General features: G+C 43.6%; 1 protein-coding gene and 1 pseudogene across 1 annotated transcript; one reads left to right on the forward strand and one right to left on the reverse strand.

The window, feature by feature from the left end:
* Positions 1-3248: 3248 nt before the first annotated feature.
* SLC36A3 (solute carrier family 36 member 3) lies at positions 3249-27459 on the forward strand. Its single transcript, XM_021697182.1, has 10 exons — positions 3249-3379; positions 6420-6510; positions 8928-9016; positions 12080-12175; positions 16966-17050; positions 17986-18204; positions 20496-20594; positions 20974-21140; positions 23908-24077; positions 27191-27459. Exons 1-10 carry the CDS (start codon positions 3249-3251, stop codon positions 27457-27459), a joined length of 1416 nt encoding a protein of 471 aa, XP_021552857.1.
* On the reverse strand, positions 12601-13960 carry LOC110584767 (annotated as a pseudogene).
* Positions 27460-27528: the final 69 nt, after the last annotated feature.

The raw sequence follows: 27528 nt of genomic DNA on the forward strand, positions 1-27528 counted from the left end.
GACCAGAGAGCTGGCTGATCATTTCCCCCCCTGCACTTCTGTTTCATCAGCAGACCCAAAGCACTTCCACTGAGGGGCTCAGAGCTGTGGCAAAGCTTTCTTTCTCTCTCTGTGTTTGCCTCTCCCGCCATATTCCTCCATCGCCCCAACCAGGCTTGCTCAGTTTAAGATTGTCCTCCGTTATTAAAAAATGGTCACAGTCATTGCCAGGGACTAGCCCCTACCATGTAAGATGCTCAGGTCAATCTTATCATTTAGACTAATCTGGCTAAAGTTCAATTTTGGGAAGAAAAAAATAAATTTAGTAACATAGATGTAACTAAGAAAAGTAAGCTGGGGAGACTCATTAGTAATTGTCAGCAACACTAAAGAATACCAATTGCTGGAATTGTGTTTGAGTGGTGAGGGTATTAAATTTTGTTGTTTGTTTCACACACACATACACACACACACACACACACACACCCTCCCCATCCCAACTGATTCTTTAACTTTTGGAGCTTGCTCTTGAATCAAGAATCATAGAAAATCCTTTCTTACTTCCCTCACCAAGCACTTACTGTGTTTTGCATGGAGTCTCACTTAATCCTTACAACAGTGCTGGGAGATATGTCCTGTCATTGTCCCTATTTTCAGATAAGGAAACAGGCTGAGACATAGGAATTAAGTGGCTGATGATCAAACATGTAGTTGGGTTCAGGACTCAACAGTTGTACACCAACACCCTTCACTTTGTAGGGCCCAAGAGGGACCTCGAAGGGTGATGGTCAAAGTGAAAAAGAGGAAACTGTGTCCAGTGAAATAAGCCAGTCACAAAAAGACAAATAATGCATTATTCCAGTTTTATGAGGTACCTGGGGTAGTAAGACTCCTAGAAACATAGAATGGTGGGGATGGGCTGGAGAGAGGAGCAGGCAGCGGTTTAATGGGGAAAGAGGTTCAGTTTTGTGAGAAGAAAAAAAGGCTGGAGGTTAGTCGCACAACATTGGGGATTACTTAACATTACTGAACTGTACACTTAAAAATGGTTAAGATGATCGATTTTACGTTAAGCATAACACAATTATTTTTATTACACGGTAAGTCGCACATCCAGATGTTCACAGTTGTCCTCCCTGGATGGTGGGGAGATTTACTATAATCTTTCACTGTTAGATTACATGTGTAGTGTCATCTTCCTACTTTCCACTTGAGTGTGGACTCCTTGAAAGTGTTCATTGCTAAGCCTGCAGTGCCTAACATGGAGTAGACATTCACTAGAAAGTATTAAAGCGGTGAATAAATGCAGTGGGGGAGGGGAAACTCTTTCCAGTGTGAGGAAAAGCCTTTGGGGCATCAGAGGAAGGAGAGGTCTCATTGGACATTCGGAGGAAGGAAGTGGCCCTTGGAGCAGATTTTGCAGCAGTACTGAGTTGACATGGGCAGCACGTGGCTCCCATAATCTTCATAAGTGGCCTGTCTAGACCATCCCAAATGAACATGCGGGCCAAGTACGGTGTGCCCAGGCTTGCTCTGCAAAATGCACTTCAAGACAAGGCTTGTGCACGCCAACGCCATCCTTCCCTTTACGTGAAAGTTCTTGGCGTCATCTTGACCCCTCCCTCTCTTCTATAACCCACCTCTCATCTGTGCATCAGCACATCCTCTTGGCTTTATCTTTTAAAGGTACCCAGACTTCAGGCGCTTCTCACCAGCTCTTTAGCTACCACCCTGGTCTAAACCACTGTTGACAGGCATCCGGCTCATCACAGTGGTCTCCTAATTATCTCCCCGAGTTGGCCCTTGCCCTCCTTCAGTCTGCTCCCAACCAAATGGCCCTGAGAGACCCTGTTAAAATGCAAGGCATGTCACTTCTCTTCTCAACCCCTCTGTGATTCCTCATCTCAGGGTAAAAATTAAAGGCATTACAGTGGCCTATAAGATCTTACCCATCCCATTCCATCCCTCTTCCATTACTTCTACTTACATTAACTGCACCTCTAGTGTGACCATGTAATTTATCATCCAAACTAGGACAATTTTGATAATGAAAAGAGGCACTATTGGTAATTATGCCAGGGCAGTAAACACACACCAGCACAGTCCTGGGCAAACCAGACATATATCCACTCTACTCATCTCCCCTCTCCTTTGTGCATGCTGAGCCAGCCACATGGCCTTATTACCATCCCCAAAATGTCCAGGCCCTCTTCTCCCTCAGGACCTTTGCACTTACTGTTCCCTCTGCTTTAAGTTTCTTACCCAAGACATACACGAGACATGCTCCCTCATCCCATTCAGCCCTTTACCCAGATGTCACTTTTTCAGTGATGCTCTCTCTGACCACCCCATCTAGGATTGCAACGCCCCCCCCCACAAGCCAGCACTTCCCATTCCCCTTTATTCCTTTATTTTTCTCTATAGTACTTACTACCAACTAACATAACTTGACATTTGTTTATTGTCTGTCTCCTCACTAGATGTAGTTCCATGAGGGTAGAGATTGTAGTAAGTTTCTCTCCTAATGTATTCCCAGTAGGGAGAACACTGCCTAGTATATCTTAGGTGCTCAATAGATAGTTGTTGAATAAATGATTTTTTTAAAAAGTTTACTTTTACTCCCTTCCAAGTAGGTACAGAACATACGCCCTTCCTGTGCGGGAATTCTGAGTTCAGGTAGCACCTGGTAGCACCTGAACTGGGCTTAAAAGCCACTCTTGACCCAGGGAAGGTGGTGGCCTATCAGTCTCGGTTGGGCCACACCTGCATCCTGGGATTCTGTAGCACCTTATTGGCCGGGCAGCCTTCATTGTGAGGTAGCTCTGGCCTCTTCCTCAGAGGTAGACAAGCACTGAACCTAGCCCCACGTCCAGGCACCAGGACCTGCAGTCCAATGGTGACTTCCTCCTCCCAGTCACACTGTTCCCTGTGCCCTACAGCACTTAGGGCTGACCTGGGAGGGACTGGAAGCCCAGGTGAGTCCTGGCCTGTGGCCGACCAATTCTGAGGGGCACTGAGGGTTATGCTGAGACTCTCCTAAGTCCCCCAAAAGCCAGGTGAGGCACAGTCAACATCAGCTTCCTCTGCCACCAGCGCTTCACTGATTCACACATTTGGGCTTCAGTCTGGGTCAGGCACCCTCAGGAAACAGGAACCAGCATCTTGGGCCTGCAGCCCTAGTTTCTCTGGAGAAAAACTCATGGGAGGCTGGTTCAAGGCTGTTATAGGCCTTCACCCTGAGCTGACACCACCTACCCACCATGTTGAAGATGTCACTGCTCGGAAAGGACTTCAACAGTGAGCCCGGCTCCTTGGACGACAGGTCCAAGTCATTCTCGGAGAGTAGGGGCAGCTTAGCTTCAGAGAACATCCATCCTGCTGAGGAAGCCAGTGGATTATCGTAAGTGGCCGCACTGCCCTTCCCGACCTGAGGCCAAGCGCCGCTGCCTTCACAGCCCTGGGCCACATCAGCCTACTTTTCTCTTCCTAACACCTCTAGCCCCGGACTGAACAGGAGATGCATGGAGGAAAAATGAAAGCCAAATCTAAGAAGGTTGATTCATGTGGCTCTGGGTATTATTACACTTGTCTCCCAGTTTTTGCAGAGAACCCAGAGTAGCCATCCCAACATGAACTTGGTTCTAGGAACGATTTTTATCATAGGCTGGCCGTGTGCTCTTCCACAGTTTGAGACTGCTTTCTTCTCTTTCTGCATCTGCTATTATTCATTCTCTCTCCTTCCCTCCCTCCTTCCTACAAACCCACCCAGGAAACAACACCTCCTAGCCCCATTTCCCTACTTTTACTGCTGTAAACTCAGACACATGGAACTTTTTCTTAGAACTTTATTGCCAATTAGACTATTATCCAGTAATCAGATCAGATAATAGCCTTGGGCATAATGAGATTGTAAATGACAATAGCCAGTGTCAATAAGGATGTCAGGAAATGCCCTCGCTCATGTCCTTTTAGGAAGAATGAAACTGGTACCTTTCCAAATGGCGATGTTGTAATGTATGTCAAATCCTAACACCTATTTATATAAAACATACAAATACTTACTTGGCATATGCTTCCTTTGAAAGTACACACATACACACACACACAGAGCTTGGGGGTGAGAAAATTGGGAGACCGAGAGGGAGAGAGATTTATATTCACTAATAAGGTTTTTTGGTTCTTGTTTTTATTTTACTTTTTGAATTTCATACTGTGTGTTACTTAGTATTTTTTAAGTACAGATGTAAATAAATATATCCTTTGATCAATAAATACCACTTCTAGGAATTTTTTCCTAATGAGATAATAACACAGGTATGCATGATAATTTTATTGAAGCACTGGTTATAATATTGATGATTTGGAAACAATAAGACATTATTTAAATAAAGTATGGTACACACATGCAGTAGAATGCAATATGGCCATTACAAGTGATGAAGGAAATCTGTGGAAAATGTGTAGGACATACTATTCATAAAGAAAATTAATTTAGGATACAGTATTATAATGGTCCTGCATGTTTAAAAGTGTGTACCTTCAAAAACAAACAGAAATGCCCAGAGGAATGCTAGTCAAAATGCTAACAGTGGTTATTTCCAATTAGTGGAATTTTGGTATTTTGTTTTACAATGGCAATGTATCATTTCTCAAAGAAAAATTAAAAAAATTTTTTTTTTAATCCCAACATGTATTTTACTCTCCAAGGCCCTGATCTATAATGCTGTTAGCTAGGGCATCTGGTTTCTCCAAAAGTTGATCTCACCTTTGCCAAGAGATCTGATTCAACTTGGATAAGATGGTGCTGGAGGCAAGAAGTAAGGAATGGAAGGACAGAGGGCAGGAAGGGGGGAGAAGAGCACATCTGTTGGAGAAATTGCTACTAAGAAATGACAAAACATAAAAAGTAGTATTTTGTTTTTTTGCTTTGACATGTTTTCCAATAATTACAGTTATCAAGAAATAAAAGTCATAAAAATGTCCTCTTGGAAGTGAAAGGACAATAGGTGCCCCCCCCCACCATCCTCAGGTGAATAGACCAAATTAATGAAGAAGCAAGAAGTCAGGGGGGTCCCAAGGGCCTACCCTGTTCTTTCAGCCCCAACCCTTTCCCAGGTCAGTATTGAATTGTAAAATTGGACACAGCTCTAACTCCCTAACCGATGGGACAAAGACGTTGAGACATGAGCATGGTCTCTAAGGGACTCACTCTGTGACCGAGGCAGGCTGCCTCTAGACAGTTCTAAGACTGCACAAGGAGGTACCTGCAATGGCCTCCTCAAGGTGCCTTTTATTCCAAGAGGAGGGGACACCTCTACCTGCTTCAGCAGCCCTTACTGGCCTTTTTTTCTATCAGCCCAGCTCGGCTTCCCCTTCAAGGGGGCCCTTCTAGCAGGTGAGCACCATAAGTTCAGACCAAAGGTGGTAGTGATGCTGATGATGAAGAGGATGGTGATGATGGTGGCGATGGTCACATCTTAGAAGCACTTCATGATTCCAAGATTCGTCATGTCAATACCCCTTGTGATTCTTACCACTTACCTGGAAGTAAGGGCAAGAATTATTCCCTTTTTCTCTCTCTTTCTTGGCAGATGAAGAAACAGAAGATGTAAGCAGCTAAGGGTCTTTCCAAAGTAGTGATCAAACTTCACAGGTTAATGGCAGAGCTAGAACTCAGAACTCAGTGCTCCTTACCTCTGAGTTCATTGCTCTTACACTCAGCTTTTCATTTCAGTTCCTTCTTGATTCTCTTCTCATGATCCTGTCCCACCTTCTCATTCCCAATGGATGGGTAGTGCCTGGGCAGAAGCTGCCAGCACAGGCATGGAGAGTGTTTAGAACCCTGGTACCCAGCGCCCAGCCAGGCACGTAGTAAGCATGCTGTATGCACAGTAACAATTGTTATTAAATTGTACCCCATGCAGAGCATGGAATAATTCATGGAATGTTGGTTGAGTAAATGGATAGAGTGAACTTACAGTAAATACTCCATATGTCAGGAGAAGTTATGCTTTTTCTAGTGAGTGAAATTAACAAATGACCTGGCATCAATAATTGCTCTAGAAATTGAGAAAATTACTATCAGGTTTTTTTCATTGTTCATCTAAACGCTAAGCAGCTAGTAGGTCTCAATAAATATTATGTGAGTGAATAAGTTGTGAAAGAGATCACTGGATGAATCAATGCATAAGCTGCTTCTAGGGAGTTATCCAGAATGGTAGCAATTGTGAATCTTTTCATTAGAGCCTATTGAGTGTTAAATATTTGTTGGGTCACCTGAACTAGCACCAGCCCTGCATCAGATATTCCAGGGTCCACTTTATCTGGCTTCGTCCCTCTTCTGAACAGAGGGTGCTGGAGATGCTGGAAGGAACCTGAGCTTTGGGTCACCTTTCCCATCCACTAACATAACCTCTTGTCTCCCTACTCTCCTCCTACAGGATCATGCAAACGTTGATCCATTTATTGAAATGCAACATTGGCACAGGGCTCCTGGGGCTTCCCCTGGCCATGAAAAATGCCGGCTTATTGGTGAGAGGAACCTGTGCAATGGAAACTAGGTTTACCCATTTGGGGGGAAAGGGGAAAGAGGTAGTAGGCCCCTAAGGCCTCTGCACTGTTTATCAGTGGGCAATTTGGGGGTACCCTCTGCAGTAGGAAATGTGCCTCTCAGCATCCATCCCGTGGAGCCAGCCTGGAGCCAAATGGAGTGTTTCTAGAGGGGACAGGCCATTACTCTTATTCCCCCTCCAGTTTTATTGAGATATAAATGACAGACGGTACTTTAAGTTGTACCACACCTTTATATTGAGATGTAAAAGACATACATGAGCTTAAGGTGTACCACATAACGACTTGGTATACACATACTGCAAAATGATTACCACAATAAGTTTGGTTAACATCCGTATCTTCATATACACATATATAATTTATCATATACTTTGCAACTTTCAGGCATACCATACAGCAGTGTTAACTCTGGTCATCATGTTGTACCTGTTTATCCATAACTGCAATTTTGTACCTCTTGACCCCCTTCATCCAATTCCCCCACCCCACCACTGTTCTTAAAGACCCACCACACTCACATACTGATGCGCAATCCACTTTGCCACAGTCCTCCCCACTCCCTAGAACTGTCCCCAGCCCATTTCACTCATTTACCTTAGCAGCCTGGTCCCTGCAGACATGTGAGTGCTGGCTCTTGTTTCAAACCCTGAGGTTGACTGAGAAAGTGGCTGGAAAGAGGAGGATAGTGAAGGCCTCGCCAGTCCCCTGACACCCAGCTTCATCCCATCTCTGTCTCTTGGCTTCTGCTCTTTCTTCTCCCTTGTTTCTGTCTTTTGAAATATGCCTCCTTGGTGAAACTTTACTGTTTCCTACTAAAATTAATGCCAACTTCCCCTTGTGTTTTTCTAGAACTTATATCTACCGCACCCAGAATTCTTACAAAGATGAGACATAATTTTTTAGAATACCTACCTTCCTCACTTACCTGAAAGCCCTGAGGGCAGAAACTCTCTGATGTATTTTTACACCTCCTCACAATACCTGCTGTACAGACTGACACAAAGGAAGTCCCAATTCATGTCTATTGAATTGAATTCATGCCAAATATATGACTTCCATTTAGATGATGCTAATTTCTCCTTCTCTCCAGGCCTCATAAGTGGCCCGCATGTCAAAAGAAGGCATATCAAGACTCTGGCTTCTTCTGACGTGACTTGTAATCTGTAGCAGTTCCGACCCACAGATGAGACTCTCCCCCTTTGAAATCCTCAGGGTTCTAGAACCTCTGAAGAGTATTATTACCACATGGCCCTCAGCCATGTGATATTTGCTGTTGAAGATAGCTCTGTTATCCTCTGATTTTTGCTCCACAAGAGTCATTCGATGATTTCTCTGCCCTCCATCTCCCACCAGAACTTCTGACCATGACTCATTTGAGAAATACATACTGAGCACCTACTATGTGCATTCTTAGGCCCTGGGGATATAGAAGTAAACAAGATCAAAAGAAGTCTCTGTTATATGGAGGCTATGTTCTAGTGAAATCTAGTGGTGCTCTTGATTTCTCATTTGTTACTTTGTGATAATGTTACATCAGGTCACATCTATAAAGGCACAGGTATCCAGCACAGAGGAGGTGAGGGAGTCCCTCTTTACTCTATGCCCCTCTAATGATATCTGAGAGATTAGGATTAATAATGAGTTCTGTTTTTTAATCTCATCACACAAAAAAAATGGAAACTATGTGAGGATAAGATAGTTTTATTAGCTTGACTGCAGTATAAGCATTTCACTATGTATATGTATGTCAAATTGTCATGTTGTACACCTTAAATATATACAATCTTTAAAAAATAATAGGGTTAATGACAAATTAGACATGCTAGAGCAATGATACTCAACTGGGGACAATTTTGCACACACACCTCCCAAGACATTTACAGTGTCTAGAGCCATTCTCAGCTGTCACAACTTATGGGGAGAAGGAGTGCCGCTGACCCTTGAATAGAGGCCAAGGAATATGCTAAACATCCTACAATGCACAAGAGGGCCTCCACAACAAAGAATCATCTGGTCCAAAATTTCACTAAAGCCCCCGTTGGCAACTCTATGCGAGAGGAAGAGAACCAAGTCCTAAGAGAAACCTTGGTCTTCAAGTATCTTGGAGGAGGTGAGGGCTGGGGTGTGAAGAAGGAAAGAAGGATCTAGAAGGCAGAACCCAAGGCAGATGAGGAAAGACATGGGCTATCTGTGGAGGTAGTGGGAAGAAGGGCATTCCAACTAGACTGTCTAGGGACACAAGGACATTCAGGCAAGGACCTCCATCCCAGAGGCAGCTTTATGATGAGAGGGGCCCTAGCACCCAGACTGGGAGAGGGCCAGTTATGGGAATGATCAGTGTATGGCTCACTGTCCCCACTCTCTTTCCCCTCCAGGTGGGTCCTATTAGCCTGCTGGCCATTGGGATCCTCACTGTGCACTGCATGGTCATCCTGTTGAACTGCGCCCATCATCTCAGTCAGAGGTGAGAATCCTGCCTCTCTCTCCCCCCAGTGCCAGGCCCCATCTGTGCTGAGTTTCCTTTGGCCACTGACCCGATTAACCAGCCACTTCTCCAGCCACCTCACCTACTGCTCCAGATTCTATAGAGATGGTGGAGAGGGTGATACAATTGCAACTGGAAACTCCTAGGTCCCGGCACAACTCTGCTAACCTGCTGGATGACTTTGTCAAGTTCCTGCACCCTCTGACCCTAAATATCTGTACCTGGAAAGATCAAAAGTGATAAAAGGTGCAAGCATGCTTTATAAACTGCCATGAGTATGCGAGATACTTAGGATGTCCTTCTTTCCCTCTTATCTCCCCACACCCACCCTCCCCCTAACTCCAAGACACGCACCTTGTAAGGGTAATTTGTCCCAGGTAAACCCTCTCTGGGACAATTCAGTAAAAACAAAAAACATATAGTTGAAATGAATAATTCACAGTGGCTCCAGTCATTAATAAAGCATACATACAATACTCAATGTTTCCATATTTGAAACTCCAGCACAAAGAAAAAAAAATTCCCAAAAGGGAAGACAAATGCAATGAAGACAAACAATGCTGAGAGTTTCATATTTACAAACCAACAATTCATGGATGATTAGTAATTCCTTACAGCCAACTGCCTGGTGGCTCTCTATCTGCAACACTTAGCTGCTCCCAAGGCATGCAAACCAAAAGGGGTCCTTGTAGATATGCAGAGACTTCTCATAGGTCAAAGTAGAGATAGTAACTGAAACTCCTCATAAAGCCAAATTATCAAACCCAAACTGGTGTGTCTGGAGTATACATCAGTCACACCTAACTTGTAGGGCACTTTCCAGCTCGCAAAACACTTTTAAGAGCATTTACTTATTCAACAATTAAATTTATTGCGCAATTACATGTGCAAGGTACATGGCCAGAGCTTTACAAGCCACCTTTTATTTACTCCTTACAGTAAACTTTTACGGCAGGCATTATTATTATCCCCATATTACACATGAGTAAACTGACACCTAGGTGAATTAAATGCCTTGCTCAGGGTCACACAGCTAGGAAGTGGCAAAGCTGGTATTCAAAGGCCTGTGGGACCCACTCCAACCATTCTGCAAATCTTCTTTCCCTTCACACCTGCTGGGACAATTATATCACCTTGTAGGTTTCTGATGCCTAAGCCATTCCTGATAAGCCTTTTCCTGATTTTTTTTTTTTAAGATTTTATTTATTCTGGGGCACCTGGGTGGCTCAGTTGGTTGGGCGACTGCCTTCGGCTCAGGTCATGATCTTGGAGTCCCAGACCCTACCCCGGCTTGTGCACTCTCTCTCTCACTCTCTCTCAAATAAATAAATAAAATCTTTTTTAAAGTAAGTTAAAAAATAAAGATTTTATTTATTTGAGAGAGAGAGAGCATGAAGGGTTGGAGGGGGCAGAGGGAGAAGCAGACTCCCCACTGAGCAGGGAGCCCTATGCGGGGCTCTATTCCAGGACCCTGCAATCATGAACTGAGCCAAAGGCAGACACGTAACCAACTGAACCACCCAGGCGCCCGCTGATTTTTTTTTTTACTCATTTTTTCATTTTTTTTCTAAGTTTACAGACTGATGGCCTAAGAGCTTTGCAGTTTTTGTTTTGTTTTGTTTTAGCCTATGCTTACAAACTTGGAGATTTCACATTAGGGAAAAAATCAAACTCTACCTTCCTTGCCAGTTAGACAATCTGGCACCTCTGGGGTCTCATTCCTTCATTGCTCAGGGGGAACCGAATCCCGGTCGATCCCTCTTAGAACAGAATGTGTACCAGGGGCTTGCCATGGTCTCTACTCTTCCCCTTTCTGTGGTACACCAGCCCCTCTCCCCATATCACTGATACCTGACTGGCCCCATAGCTTTTGAATTTGTAACCCTCAGACTAATAAATTTGCCACTCCTATGCAACATGACCTCATTTATATGGGAGTGCCAAGCACAATGAACAATAATAAAAATAGAAGGATTGGGCGCCTGGGTGGCTCAGTTGGTTAAGCGACTGCCTTCGGCTCAGGTCATGATCCTGGAGTCCCGGGATCGAGTCCCGCATCGGGCTCCCTGCTCGGCAGGGAGTCTGCTTCTCCCTCTGACCCTCCTCCCTCATGCTCTCTGTATCTCATTCTCTCTGTCTCAAATAAATAAATAAAATCTTTAAAAAAAAAAAAAAAAAAAAAAATAGAAGGATTATGCTCTGTTTCCAGTGGCATCTCCACATTCATCGGTCACCGGCTCCCCCCCCCAAACCCAGACAGTGTGTGAAAAACACTGAGGCTCAAAAGTCTAAAGAGATTTGCTCAAGGTTTCTCAGTCATCTGAGGGGGGGAGGGCGTGTTAGGATTTAAACCCAAGACCCAAGTCTGGGTCTCCTTCCCTCTCCCAGCTACTCCCCTCAGTCATGCAGTTAGCAGCGGGGATCCGTTCCTCGGCCACCCACTGCTGCTCCCACCGCCCACAGATGGTTCCTCAGTAGGGCCTTCCCTGCCCTTAGGAAGGGCCATCTAGGGCAGAAGAACAAGACAGATGGCAACTTGGGTGTCACATCCTACAGGGGTGCTGGGCAGAAGCCTAAGTGCCACATTTGCATGGGACCTTGTCTGAGGCAGGCCTCTCGAATGTTCCAACTCCCTTAGCAGTGGGAGGGAGGGAATAAAGTCCAGAAAAGACCATTGCTGGCTTGGCCATACTCACACCCCCTCTTCTACTTCCTCCCCTGACTTGGTTTGCACACCTCACACCTTTCATGACCCCTCTTTCCTGGTTTGTAGACTTAAGTCAATGCAAAGCTACTGTTTCCTTAAAAATCTTTTTTCACTTAAATATTAGTGTTCAAGAAGACAACTACAAAAAAGAAAAAAAGGCAGTCCTTCTGAAAGTTGTGAAAGTGTATTATAAAATATCTTGTTAATACCATTGCTAGAAAATTTCCAGAACATTCCATGCTAACAAACAAATATATAATAATTACTCACTTTGAGAGTAAAGACTACCTTTAACAAAAATGCTTTAAGTTATACACTGCTTGCCCTTTCCCTAGATCGCAAAAGATTTTTGTGAACTACGGAGAGGCCATGATGTACAGCCTGGAAACCTGCCCAAACGCCTGGCTGAGGACCCACTCGGTGTGGGGCAGGTAGTACTCATAGATGTTGTAGCAGTAGTGGTGGGAGTGAGTAGTAAGAACAATAATAATCCTCACCTGATCTTCCTTTGTTCCGAGTTACACAGGGTTAAGTGAATATGTTGTTACTACAAACCATCAAACAGTACAGAGATTCTCCTCTGATCTCTCCATCCCCATCCCACTCTTCATCCAATAAGTAACCACTGATACCTAGTTAGTAAATATTCTTCTGGACTATGTCTCTGCATGTACATGAATATATGTGTGTGAGTAGAAATACAGATTTCATTTTGCATTTTCTTGTACACTAATTCGAATTTTTTTTTTGAAATTTGCTCTTTCATCTAGCAATATGTCTCTAATTTCTTTCCACACTGGGACATAGAGATCTACCTACTTTTTTTGTCATTTAATAAAAATATGGGATTTATTAGTCAACCCACAGTCACAATACAATCACTATAGATTTCCCCTTCTGTATTCATCCCACCAAATGCAAAACAGAGCCCTGTGGCAGTCTGACTTTCTTCATGTGAATCACCACCTTGGGTCACTCCTTTGTCAGCAGAAGCCCCTTTTTTAGTATCACAGTTCAGAGTGACAGAATTTGAATCTTCTTTCTCAGAAGTACATATCACTGGCTATGGAATGACACACAGAATGATTGGAACATCCAGGTGGTAGAAAATTTTCAAATTTAAGCAAGGTCCGTCCAATGGTGCTTTTCTATGTGATAGTGGTACATTGTATCCAGTGCTTCTGGGGGGGAGTCACTCCTCCGAAGATATACAGGGGTTTCCCCACAACCTCAGCTGAGTGCGCAGCACAGCCTATGGGAGGTGCCCCAGTGGGACTTAGCTTCTGCCACTTCATGTCATTTTTACCAGTGCAATGGACATTATCATAGAATTTGTCTCCTGCCAAGCCTCCGTGGATGAAGAGCTTTGTCCCCTGCTGACGCCATCACATGACCATGCCAGAGGGATGGAGGTTTTCCAAGTGTCTATCTGTGATCAGGTCAGAGTGTCTGTGTCAAACACATGCAGCTTCTCACCTTGGATGGGCTGGGCACCTCTCTCTCCACCCACAAAGACATACAACTGGTTTCTAATGGCTGCAGATGATGTGTGGAATGTTCTTAGGGGTGGTGGGGGATGCTCACCTCTGGCATGGTCCAAAGTCCTAGTTTCAGGATTCAGAACTTGTAGGCAATTTCAGTCTCCTGACTAGTCAACACCTCCAAATACCCAGGTGCTATGAGGTGCATAAGAGGAAATGGAGGGGCACCTGGGTGGCTCAGTCGTTAAGCGTCTGCCTTCGGCTCAGGTCACGATCCCAGGGTCCTGGGATCGAGCCCCGCATCGGGCTCCCTGCTCTGCGGGAAGCCTGCTTCTCCCTCTTCCACCCCCCTCCCCAACCTCCGCTTGTGTTCCCTCTCTCACTGTGTCTCTCTCTGTCAAATAAATAAATAAAATCTTTAAAAAAAAAAAAAAAAAGAGGAAATGGAGCTGGCATGCTTGTAATGGGGTAAGAGGCCCTCCAGGGTGGCTAAATCCCACTGGTGTGTTCCTGGACCTGTGGTGTGCACATCTGAGAAGCTTTTGCTTAGATCTGCCCCCCCAACAATGAAGACCTTCCCTCTCTTGGCATCACCAACTGGGGGTGAATATGAGCAACTGTGGCCCACCCGAGCACAGGAGCTATCTCGGGGGCGGGGGGGGCGGGTATGGTCAAGGTGTACCATGTTGCTTTCTTGGGCTTGTATCCAGGCTCCAAGACTGGCAGCAGCTTCATGGTGTCCTGTGGCAGCTTAGGATGGTGCCGGGCTTACCTGGTTATTTGTTAAGGCTCACGATGTTCCTCAGTGGGGACATGTGCCATAGTTTCATTTAAGCCTTCCCTTAATGGTGAGCATTCAGGCTGCTCCCTTGCTTGATAAAAAGTGCCTGGTATACAAGATGCTTTTCTGTGTCTTAGCTCCTCTGATCATCTCCTTGACTTTGTAGATAGGCAGGGAAGTTCTTTATCGTCCTGGAAATATGAGATGACCAAGGCTCATAAGGGAAAAAAATAACATGTCCACAAACAGCTATAGATAGCGGTTGCACAGAAACTCGACCCAAACCTGCCATTTCAGCCTTTCCCAGCAGAGCCCTTCAGGAGGTAGTGAGTCAGTTTTGTGGCTCCCAAGATCCCTTCTGCAGGTCCTCTCTTGGGACTCTCAGTAGGTCATCGCTCTCTTGATCAGGAGACACTCTGATTATCAGACAGGTGAGGTCATGGGGCAGTAATAATGAATGACTCACAAATGCTCATCCTTTCTCACCAAGGTTTGTTTCTGACGACTCCTGAATAAAACTTTAGGGTAAGAAGCGTCCTTAGAGACCACCGTATCCATGCCTAGTCAATGGAGAAATATAAAGCCCAGATAGGACAATAAAGCTGCCCAGTGTTACACAGGAATTGAGTGGCAGAGCAAGAACTAGAATCCTGAACATCTAGCTCCCACCCATTACATTGTACCATTTCTTGAGAGGCCCAGTAACTGAAAAAGAGTTGCGAACATATTTTAAACAATGATTTGTTATTTTTAGTGTGCTAAGGGATACCTGGGAGCTTGATGTAGGCAACAATCATCAATGGATGCTCAAGCTTCTAGGTGAAAGGTCATTGGGAAACTTTATAAAGGAAGACAACACTGACACCACCTGACCCCAGGTATTAATCATAGCATCTCATGTCTAGACATGGGATAGCCAGACACGATGTGTCTTATAATGGGATACAGTAGGGAGTACAGAGTATCACCCCAGAAATATCCTTGCCAGAAAGATAAATAGAGAACCTCAATGTAGTGAAGCTGCTAGATCTAATATCAGTTTAGAGGAAAGACGGGGGATAGAGAAACACATTAACTGCCATTATGAAGAAGTCATCAATCAAATCTAGGAAGTGGGACATACTATAGGGTAAATTATCTGGTATCTTCAACACCCCCTAAAAAGTTAAAAGTTGCAAGGGAAAAAAAAGAAAGCAGAGCAAGGGGAATGTAGCCATTTTAAAAACTTAAGAGATGTAATAGAAATAACAAAATGCAGTGTATAGACTTATTTAGAAACTAGCAGTAAAATAGATATTTTTAAGACAATTAGAGAAATCTGAATATGGACTATTATTAAATGATATAAAGAAATTATTACTAATTTTGCAAGGGATGATAATGGCATGTTGGATATATTATATATATATAGTAAGTCCTTATCCATTAGAGTTGCGTATGGAATTATTTACAGATGAAGTGCCTTAAATTCTCTAGTTTGCTACAAATACCCCAACAAATAAGCATATGTGTGGTAGGGGTAAAGGGATAGATAGAAGAGGACTGGCAAAAAGTTAATAATTGTTGAAGCTGCAATTGGCAGATGAGGAGTCATGGATTGTTGTCATTGCTTTTGTATATGTTTGAAAATTTCCATAATAGAGATACCATCTCTATTCTGGTCTCACATGATACCAAGCTTCTGATTTGATAGGCTGACACAAGAGTCAGGAATCTGTATTTTTTGCATAAACCTCAGGTAATCTTAATGCAAGTGGTACTGCAAACCAACTTTGAAAACCACTGATCTAAGGCCATACTACCCTGAATGCATTCAATCTCGTCTAAACTGATCTAAGTAGAGGAACATATTTTTGTTCCCTTAAACAACAAATGCATCTCCAAATTTGGGACAATTGAAGAATTCAAAAGAATAATGACAATAATAGAGTATAATATACTAAATTTTAAAAATCAATGTGAGGGGTTTTTTTTGCAATACCAAAAAAGAGGAAGAATATATCCTTCTTAAATGCCAACTGATAAATTTAGAAAAAAATGCCAGATAGAATGAGAAAACCATCACCCTGTCACTGATGAAATAACCGATTCAGACAAGGATCACCAATGAATGTTAAAACCCTCGGTTGGAGAGAAACAATATTCATACATCTCAAAGCTTTACTTCCAGATTTTGTGCACTTGCAATGGAGTCATCTGACAGTCATAATCACAGTGGGGCCAGGGGACACCATGGGCCTCCCAATGTGATGGAAAAAGTACCAAATATCACCTGTGTGGTATGCTTGCCAAATATACTTACCTGAATCTAAGCATGAGGAAGCAATCATCCAAGTCCACAGTGTGGGATATTCTACAAGACAATTGGCCTGAATTCTTCCCCAAAAGCCAATATCATGGAAAACCAAAGAATGCAGGTGTTCACAGGGCTGGTCTACGTGGATAAAGACTAGGGACATAGCCACACACAATATATAAACCTTGATTAGATCCTGAATCCAAAAAATAAATAACAGTATGAAAGATATATTTGAGACAATTGGGTTATTTAAAATATGGACTATATATTTGAGGACATTGAAGTTGCTATTCTGGATATCATAGCCTCAAGAGGGATATGCTGAGGGAGTTAAGGCTGAAGTATTATGAAATCTGCAATTGACTTTCAAGTGGTTCTGAAAAAGAATGCATGCGTGTGTAGATGAATACATACATTCATATACACATACATATTTATATAATGCAGTTAGGGCCAAAAGTTAACAATTGGCATATTTAGTTAAAGGACATATGGATGTTAATTATACCAACTATTTCTGTGGGCTTGAAATTTTTCAAAATAAAAAAATGTAGCAAAGTATTAAAAATAATAACAGAAATAATCATTTCAAAAAATAAAAATAAATACATTTTAAAAGGTAATTTGTTTTCTCCCTCTGTCTCTTCTTTTCCTGTTCAGGTACACTGTCAACTTCTTATTAATCACCACCCAACTGGGATTCTGCAGCGTTTATTTTATGTTTATGGCAGACAACTTACAACAGGTGAAGAGGATTCTTCTGGGCAGAGTGGGAGAAAAGCAGACATCCCACTGCTAGGGCTGCATTAGCTAAAGTATAGTGTTCAGATCTGGGAGGAGATGGTTTCATTTGTCATTCCTGATCAGACTACTTAGGAGTTCTCTCAGTCCTGGAAATCACTTGTTAAAAAAGAGGATTATTGAGAAGCCAAAGCAACATCTGAGGAGTGTAGCCAGGATGGAAAGAGAGGTTTGCAATCCTGTCCAATCAGAAATAATTGCGAATTTTTAACCTGAAAAGTGTTGGTGAGATTCACTTTAGGTATCTCAGGGTTGTCACATAGAAGATGACTAACTACATATGAGACAAACAAGCTGCAATCTTGCCCTCATTGCATTCCCAAGAGGCATTATGAATCAATCATAGCATTCTTTCTTGGCTTCATGGAATAGAGGGAGCATAATCGGTTTTGTGCATTCAAACAGCTAGAACTATGGCAAGTGTTGTAGATGAAATATTCAAGCAGATAGATTTTGCTCAGTATTCAGAGCTTTCTAACTTTTAGGGCTATCTAAAGTTAGAGAAGATATTCTTGTGTAATCAACTTCCATTCTCTGAGTATATGAAAGGAAACCATTTGACAGAGAAGAGGTTGGGTTAGATGACAAAAGGAGATTTTAAGATTCTAAGGGTTTCTTATTGTCACAGTCTTGGGCACCACAGTTGGGGTTACCAGATTTGGCAAAAAAAAAAAAATACATACAACACCCAGTTAAATTGGAATTTCAGATACACAGCAAATATATGTATTTTTTTACTATGTGTATGTCCTATGGAATATTTGAGACATACTTTTCTAAAAAGTCACTTGATAATTATCGGAAAAAGAAACTTAACTGGGCCTTTTGTATTTAATCTGACAACTCTAACTACACTGCCCCTCATTATGTCTACATCAGATGGTGGAAGAAGCCCACATGACCTCCAACAGCTGCCAGCCCAGGAAGATCCTGGTGCTGACCCCCATCCTGAACATCCGCTTTTACATGCTGACAATCCTGCCCTTCCTGGTCCTGTTGGTGTTTATCCAGAACCTCAGGATGCTGTCCATCTTTTCAACGCTGGCCAACGTCACCACCCTGGGAAGCATGGCTCTGATCTTTGAGTATATCATACAGGTCTGTGCCTGAAACTGACGGCAGAAGGGGTTCTGAGACACCTGGGGAAGGTTAGTATCATTATGGGCAGGTGAAGGTGAGGAAGGTCACCTGCTCTGAGCAGCCCCTGCTAAAGTGACATCCGTGAATGCTTCAGCCCCACAAGCTATAAGAGCTAGTCGACATCATCATCATCATCGTCACTCTGGATAACAGTGAGTCATTTGACAATTAGTTATTGAATACCTTCTGTGATCCAGGCATGGTGCAAGGCACTGAGATTCGGTGGTAGGTGAAACTGGTGGCATATCTGCTCTCACGGGGGTCACATTCATTCGGGGGGATAAACCTCAACTAATAACCGACAAAAGGTTGACAAGGGATACATGTATGATAAAGAATTTTTATTTACTTGGTGTCAAGTTCTTCACATATATTAACTCACTGAATCTTTCCAGTGATACTATTTTATATGTTTTATATTTTGTAAGTACTCAGCTTATAGACAAGGAAACTGATAAACAGAAAGTAATTTTTACACTAATTCCCACCAGTTTGCCTCCCAAGCCCATGCTTTGTTATTATCACAGGCCCTGAAATTCTACCATTATAGCTTAATTTCTTTGAATCTGAAAGTCTTTGGGGCTATATTAGTTTCCTGTTGCTACTGTAACAAATTATCACAAATCTAGCCTTTTAAAACAACACAAATTTATCTTACAGTCCTGGAGGTCTCACTGGGATAAAATCAAGGTATCAGCAGGGCTGGGTTTCTTTCTGGAAGCTTATGTGAAGAATCTGTTTTCTTGCCTGCTCCAGCTTCTAGAGACTGCCCACATGTCTTGGCTTATGGCCACCTTCCATCTCCGAAGTCAGCAATGCAAGGCTGAGTCTTTCCCACACCACCATCTCTCTAGTTCTCTCTTCTGATCCCCTCTTCCACTTTTAAAGACCCTTGTTCCTACATTGGACCCACCCAGATGACCCATGATAATCTCCCTCTTTTAAGGTCAGCTGATTAGCAACCTGAATTCAGTCTGAAAACTTAATTCTCCCTTGCCATGTAACATAACATATTCACAGGTTCCAGGGACTAGGACATGGACATCTTTGGGAAAAAGCCATTATTCTGCCCACCACAGGAGTCTATTAAAATAACCATTCTCTCTGCATGCATGTTGCCGCTGTAGTAGAAGTGATGAAAAAGAGGCGTTGGAGAATGGGAAGACAGGAGACCTCAATTCTCATCCGGGCTGGGCCACCACCTTGCAGAGTAGCCTTAAGCAACTCCCTTCTCCTCCCTGGGTCCCACATTGCCCACATGTAAAGATGAGGTAAATCAAAATGTGCTAAATACATGCAATGCATTCCTTAAGAAGGAATGAACTTCTGATCTATGTGGCAACATGAATGAACCTTTAAAGACATTATGCTCAGCGAAATAAGCCAGTCACAAAAGGACAGGGATTATATGATTCCACTTATATGAGGTACCTAGAGTTGACAAATTCATAGAAACAGTGTAAAATAGGAGTGACCAGGAGTGGGGTAATAAAGAGTTATTATTTCATGAATACAAAGTTTTAATTTGGGAGGATGAAAAAGTTCTGGAGATGGGTGGTGGTGAGGGTTGTACATGAGTGAGAATGTACTCAAAGCCACTGAATTGTACACTTAAAAATGTTTAAAATGGTAAATTTTATGCTATGTGTAATTTACCACAATAAAAAGAACTTTTTAAAATTTTTTTAAACATTTATTTATTTGAGAGAGAGAGAGAGAAAGCACAAATGGGGGAGGGGCAGAGGACGAGGGAGAGAGTCTCAAACAGACGCCCCACTGAGCATGGAGCCCAACGTGGGGTTCGATTGCAGGACCCTGAGTTCATGACCTGAGTCGAAATCAAGAGTTGGATGCTTGGGGACCTGGGTGGCTCAGCTGGTTAGGCATCTGCCTTCAGCTCAGGTCATGATCCTGGGGTCCTGGGATCCAGCCCCACATCGGGCTCCCTGTTGGGCGGGGAGCCTACTTCTCCCTCTCCCACTGCTGCTCCCCATGGTCATGCTCTCTCTCTCTGTCAAATAAATATATAAAATCTTGAAAAAAAAAAAAAAGAATTGGATGCTTAACCTGAGCCACCCAGGCGCCCCAAGAACTTTTTTAAAGATAAGAAGGCTGATTCAGCTCTAGCTAGCTCACAGGTGCTCGTGACACCCATGATGGCAGGTGTGGCCCAGCTTTCTACCAGGAAAAGTTTGAGGATGACTCCTATACCATGGCAAAACCAATGCCCTTCTTCTACTTCCTTTCAGGAGATTCCAGATCCCAGCAGCCTCCCCTTGATGACAAGCTGGAAGACCTTCTTGCTGTTCTTTGGTACAGCCATCTTCACATTTGAAGGCGTTGGTATGGTAAGATGGATGTGGGATTTGCGTGAATGGTCTCTGGTGCCCTCCGGGGAAGCCAGTTGTTCCAGATGTCTTAAAGTATTTATGAAAAGTGCAGGATATGATCTTCTCCTGGTGGAAGGGAAAATCAGGACTCGTCCTGGGCACCAACTGCTCCATGCACCACACTAAGCCTTGAAGACTGAGTGCGAATGTACTCATTAGTCCAGCCGGAGTAGGGCACCCCTGGCAAAAGAGAGTGGAAGAAAATAAAAAGGAGTGTGGCCCTTCCTGGCCCTGGGCCACCCTGAGAAGGACGTCTGTGCCTGAGGGGGAAGCCTGCTTCTTCATGAGGAGCCACACTTCTGACTACCTCGTCTTTCTCAACCTCCTTCACCTTTAGGTTCTGCCTCTCAAAAATCAGATGAAGCATCCACAACAGTTTTCTTTTGTTCTGTACTTGGGGATGTCCCTTGTCATCATCCTCTACATCTGCCTGGGAACACTGGGCTACATGAAGTTTGGGTCCAACACCCAGGCCAGCATCACCCTCAACTTGCCCAATTGCTGGTACGTCCCTGCCTGCTTGGGGTGACGAGGGGAGTAGAGTCACGGGATCTGAGCCTGAGCAACAGAATGTGGCATTCCCTTGGGTTGTCACTAGCACCATATATTAACTGCCAATATTGTTATGATGATAACAGGTAGGTTTGATAATCCAGGCATTGTGCATTACCTGGTTAAGCTCTCACAATAGCCCTATGAGTCAGCATGATTATTATCAAGTCCATTCACTAGATGAGGAAGTTGCTATTTGGAGAAGCTCTGTGGAGCTTTCTCAGCTCACCTTGTTTGTGAGGAGCTGGAACTTGACACTGAACCTGTCTGACTCTATGGTTCAGAGACCCTAAAACAGAATGATATGGGAGTGTTTGGGAAACACAAACAGCAACAACAAAAAGTATAACGCCAGAATAATGATCGCGAGTCCTGCAGATGGACCACTCCTCAGGCCCCAGTTCCAGAAATGGACCTAGGCTGCCACTGTTATGCCCCAGTTGGAATTTAGTTTGAAATTCTTACATTTGATCATTCATTCACTTGCTCGTCCCCTCCTTCATCCAGCTAATGTTTTCGGGGCCGGCTCGCAGCGCTCATCGAGTATTAGCTTTTGTCATTATGCTGGTAGTATACGGAGTGCACTGCGACTAAGCAATCAGTAGAGCCAAGTGTTGAAGAGCACAGGTTCTCAAGCTAGCTAAAGGCATTTGCATCCTGGTTCTTACGTGACCTTGGACAAGCAACCTAATCTTGCAGACCTCATTTCCATCGTCAGTAGAATGGGGATAATACTAATGCCTATGTATATAGGCTTGGTTATGCTCCAGTAATAAACAACTCCAAAATCTCAATGGCTGAACACACACAAACGCTTAATTCTGTGCTCATGCTACATGCCCGTTATGGGGTGGCCAGGGCTCGGCTCCGCACCATCCCCACTCAAGGACACAGAATGATGACAGCCGCTCCCTCAAATGTTGCCATGGCAGAGAGTGCAGTGAATCATGCCCTTCACCATGAAGCTGCTAAAGGTTTGCTGGGAAGTGACATACATCTCCTCTGCTTGCAATCCATTGGTCAAAGCAAGTCCCATGGCCACATCCCACTCCAAAGGGCAAGGAAGTGAAAATCTACCATTGCCTGGAAGAACAGGAAGTATTGATGAACATCATAAATAAATGGCTGTTGCATTGTCTGGGGCGGGGGGGGGGGGGGGTGATTGTGAGGATTAACTGCTTTAATATATATATAGTGCTTTGAAAAGTGTCTGGGACAGGGGCGCCTGGGTGGCTCAGTTGGTTAAGCGTCCCACTCTCAACTCAGGTCTTGATATCAGGGTCATGAGTTGAAGACCCACGTTGGGCTCCATGCTGGGTGTGGAGCCCACTTAAAAAAAGAAAAGAAAAGTGCCTGGCACATAGTAAGTAGTCAATGAGTATTAGCTATTGTCATTGTTAGGTCTCCCCACAGCCTTATTCTTTCAGAGGTGAGTAGAGTGGTAGGGTATGCATTTCCCACAAGGCCACAGCTATAAAATGAGAAAAATACCAGCAGCCCTACCCACCTCATTGTGTTGTGGTAATGACTAGGTGGGGTAATAATGTGGAATTTCTTTGAAGTCATAACTTACTATATGCTCTTCCTATTCCGGGCCATTCAGGCTGCCATTGGCTACCTTGGGCAAGGCACTTTTCTTGTGGGAGCCTCAGCTGGAAAACGTGGGCATCAGGTACCATGAGAACTGCACATCTGCTCTGAACTTGGCTGGCCACCAGATTCCCCAGAGGAGCCTTAGACAAATACCCCTTCCCAGTAAGAAAAAGACCAACAACCCAAGGAAGAAATGGGCATGAGCACAGACTTCACAGGCAGATTTTTTAAATGGCATTTTATATATTTGAAAAAATACTTTGTTTCCCTCATAATAACAGAAATGCCAGAAAAAAACAAAATGACAGAGACCAACACATTTTCACACATTGTGTTTTGATAAGGATGTGGGGAAGCAAGCATTCCAATATGCTCGGACAACAAAGGGGAAATATGTCAGTAGCTAACCAAAGTTTAAATCACATATACTTTTAGCCAGCATTTTTACCTCTCAGGTTGTATGCTAAATGTGCATAGATATCTGTGTAATGGATATATTTTGTAGCATCGTTTACTAGCAAAAGACTGGGAATAATCTAAATATCCATTAATTGGGGACTGGTCAAAAAGAATTATAGTGTATCTATGCAATTGGAATACCAAGCATCTATTAAACAGAGGAGCCAAATCTATGTGCACAGATAAGAAACAATGTCCAAGAAGTATTTAATGAACAGAAACGGAGCTCAGCAGTGTGTACAGGATGCTACAGTGTGTGTGTAGTATACCTACATTTGGTATAAGCCTTTATATACACTGGTTATTTCTGAAAGGGCTACAGGAAAATTCTTAGAGGAGCTGCCTATGGAAAGAAGAATGGGAATCAAGGATCAGAGGAAAGCTTTTCACTGTATGACTTTTGAACCAGGAATTTTACTCTATACAGATAGAACTTTTTAGAAAGTAAAAGAATAAAAGGCACAGATGCCTGAGCCACAGACCTACTGAATCAGAATCTCCAGGAATGTGCACTTTTAATGAGCGTCCCAGGTGGCCCTGATGGCAGGTCAGGCCTGAGCCAGTGCTGTACCTCAGGGGTAGGGACCAACTTCTGAGCAATGATGAATCCTGACTGGCCTTGCCCAGGAGCCACGTCAAATTTCACATCCTATCCGTCTGTCTGCAGGCTGTACCAGTCGGTCAAGCTGATGTACTCCATCGGCATCTTCTTCACCTACGCCCTCCAGTTCCACGTCCCAGCCGAGATCATCATCCCCTTCGTCATCTCCCAGGGGTCAGAGAGCTGGACACTGTTTATAGACCTGTCTGTCCGCACAGCCTTGGTCTGTCTGACTTGTGAGTAGGATAAAAGGGCACTCGTCGCCCAAAGCTGTGGCTGCTAGTCACATGGGCATCTACCCCGCTATCATTGGCTCAGCCACTTACCTTCTTTGTGACCTTGGGCAAGATACTTCACCTCCCTGAACCTCAACTTTCCACCTGAAAAATGGGCTTACACATGGAAAGTATCCATTGGCTGGTTTATGGGAGGAAGAAGCACCATTCATTCAGCCATATTCCTATGTGCCTGCTGGGCGCCAGGTGCCCCACTGGCATTGCCTTATACTCATGACAGCCTAGCGACGTAATATTACCAACTGGAGGAACGACGGTCCAGAGAGTTTAGGTAACACACTCAAATCATACAGCTGCTAAGTGACAGAGCTGGGAATTGAGCACAGGCTGTAGAGCACCTAAGCCTGTTTTCCATCGTGTGCCATATTCCTTCCTATTATAAATTAAGATCGAGTCCCTTATCATAAAGTGGCCTTGAACTGTAGGAGAAAACAAGGGGCTGATTTGTTAAAGCCTTGGCGATCATTTTTTGGATGCAATCTTTTCTCCTCTCCTCTTGCCATCTTCCTTCCTTAATACTTCCTTCATTCACTGATTCACTCGTTCATTCTACATTAGGCACTGTTGTAGATGTTTGGGAAACATCATGAACAGGGCTGGGGACTTTCTTCTCTGAAGCATGTCCAGAGAAAGAACATCAGAAAAGGTGCCTCATGAGGAAAGAGGGAAAGAACTAGGGACGTTTTGCCTGGAGAAGCAAAGGCAACTTCTCTATCTGTCCTCAAACACCTGTGGTATATTGTGCAAGAGAGGGAGAAAATTTAGTCTTAAAGATTCCAGGAGTTTAAAGTTGAGGAAATGCAGTTTCAGTTCAAGGTCTGGAGAAAGTGCGTAATTGTTGGAGCCTTTCAGCAGAAGAATATGCTATCAGATGTTATGCTTCACATAAATGGATTTCTAGAAGCAGAAACAACACACCTGCTGGTTTAAGGTATTACAGAGTTTCCGGTCTGTACCAAGACATTAGGGACCTGTAGCTCTATTGTTTTGAGATCATTCCTAATAGGAAGGGTCTAAGTTGAAGAGAAAAACTGAGTAGTTCAGGCCACTTGAGGTCAGGGAAGGCAGTGCTAGACAGAGCTGACCGTCTAATGAGAGGCCCTGTTTCTGTTATATGCCGGATGACCACTTCCTCCTCCTTTTTTCAGCTGTCAATTCCATTATCCTTCATTCATTCAACAGTCATTTGTTGAGCACCTACTGTATGCCTGGCATTGCGCTAGGCACTGGGGATACAATAATGAATAATAAAGAAGACATGTTGAGTAAGAAATATATGCAAGGAAATAATTACAACACATTGTGATGAATGTTAAGATGGTACCTAATGATGTACCATATGATGGTTCAGATAAGAAGAGGATGCTCTGAGAGCACATTAGGAGGTCCTATACTTTAGCTGAGGCCAGATCAGGGAGTCCTCTTCAGTGGAATGATATTTCAGTTAAGACCTAAGAGATAAGGGCGCCTGAGTGGCTCAGTTGGTTGAGCATCTGCCTTCAGTTCAGGTCATGATCCCAGGGTTCTGGGGTGGAGCCCTGAGTCAGGCTCCCTGCTCAGCAATGAGTCTGTTTTTCTCTCTCCCTCTGCCCCTCTGCCCGCTTGTGCTCTTTCTCTCTTTCTTTCTCTCTCTCCCAAATAAATAAATAAATAAATATTTTTTAAAATGACCTAAGAGATAAGTAGAAGGTAGATGGAGGAATGGAAAATGTACCACATGTAGGAAGCAGGCTGTGCACAGATCAGAGGCAAGTACTTACGTATGGCCTCTTTGGAGAACTAAAAGCAGTGGGGAGGGATAAGACATGAGGCCAGAGGACCTGGCAGGGCCCAAGTTGTCAGAGACATTGTGCTTAGGAGATCTGGAAATGGGGAGCCATGGAAGGTCTGTGAGCAATGGGTTGGCATCACCAGATAGGTTCTTTCTAGAGAACTCCTCCAGTCTAACTTGCATTATAGTTTTCCTTTAAAATATTTTCTCTGCCCTGTCAGTGTGAGGTCTCCTGGAGAACAGACAGATTCTCTGTGCCTCATCTGGTAAGCAATTTATTAAATATCTGAGAAGGGAAAGCTGTGGACAGGACCATCCCATCAGAGGGGTGACAAATTCTCAACTGCGAGAGTTGATGAGTCTCTCTCATTCTCTGATTAGATGTGCTGCAGCAATTTCAGAAAGAGGTGAGGTTTTCTTCAAATCCAGCAAGCTAGTATGAGTGCTTTCCAGGACAGTTTTTCCCTAATTTGTTCATAGGAAAATCATACCATTATGCAAAGTGAAATCACATAAGTGGTATAGTTATTCATTCATACATTATTGAAATTGGACTCCCCTGGACAATTCATAATGTATGTTCATCATCTGTATAAAAGATGGAGATTTAAGAAAATGGTGTTTAGAAGAAATGGGGAGGGAGCAGCCTATTGCTGTCTTCATGTTTATGTTCTTTTTAATTACCAGGATCGTTCTAGGAGTATCAAAACACATAGTTGAGATTCTGACAAAAAAACCATCTCTCATTTTTTATTCATTCTTGCTTCTAGACGGTGGCTGTATCTTGTAGAGTAGTACAGATTCACAGTAGATTCAGTGTCTGAGTAAGAGCACCTATGATGTACAAGTTCTTTCATATATAAGGGAGGCAGCATAGTAGAGTGGAAAGAGCCTTAGACAGGCATTTCAATGGATTCTCACCTCAGAGAATGTGTGACTTTGGCCACATCCCATTCCCTCTAGAGCTCTAGATTCTCCCATCTCTTTAATGAGAAGGTGATAATAGATAGGTGGTAGAGGAGCCTTTCTAATAACCATTATATGAGAAAAACCCAATAGATAAGACATAAAAGGAGAGCATCTATATTGGCCTTTAAAACAGAGGGGGGAATCCAGAACCACAGTGCCTGACCTACTGCTCACATCTGCATTGGGACTCTTTCCCACATTTCCAAAATGGTCTGGCATCTGTGGGATTATAAGGCCACAAGGAAGTGGTTGGTTTCTGAACTTCCTTGCTGCAGAAACAATCAGTGATTCTAAATTTCTTCTCTCTCTGCAGGTGTCTCAGCCATCCTCATCCCCCGCCTGGACCTGGTCATCTCCTTTGTGGGCTCCGTGAGCAGCAGTGCCCTGGCCCTCATCATCCCACCCCTCCTGGAGCTCATCACCTTTTATGCTGAAGACATGAGCTATGTCACCGTTGCAAAGGACATCATGATCAGTATCCTGGGCCTTTTGGGGTGTGTATTTGGAACATACCAAGCCCTCTATGAGTTGATCCAACCCATCAACCATTCCATAGCCAACTCCACAGGTGTCTATGCATAATTATCTATTTTTATTCTAATAGCTCTCCCTTCCTCCCATCCCCAACTTGACTGCCATTGTGGATGTTAT

Source organism: Neomonachus schauinslandi, chromosome 7, assembly GCF_002201575.2.
Source record: "Neomonachus schauinslandi chromosome 7, ASM220157v2, whole genome shotgun sequence".
In the NCBI taxonomy this organism is placed as follows: Eukaryota; Metazoa; Chordata; class Mammalia; order Carnivora; family Phocidae; genus Neomonachus; species Neomonachus schauinslandi.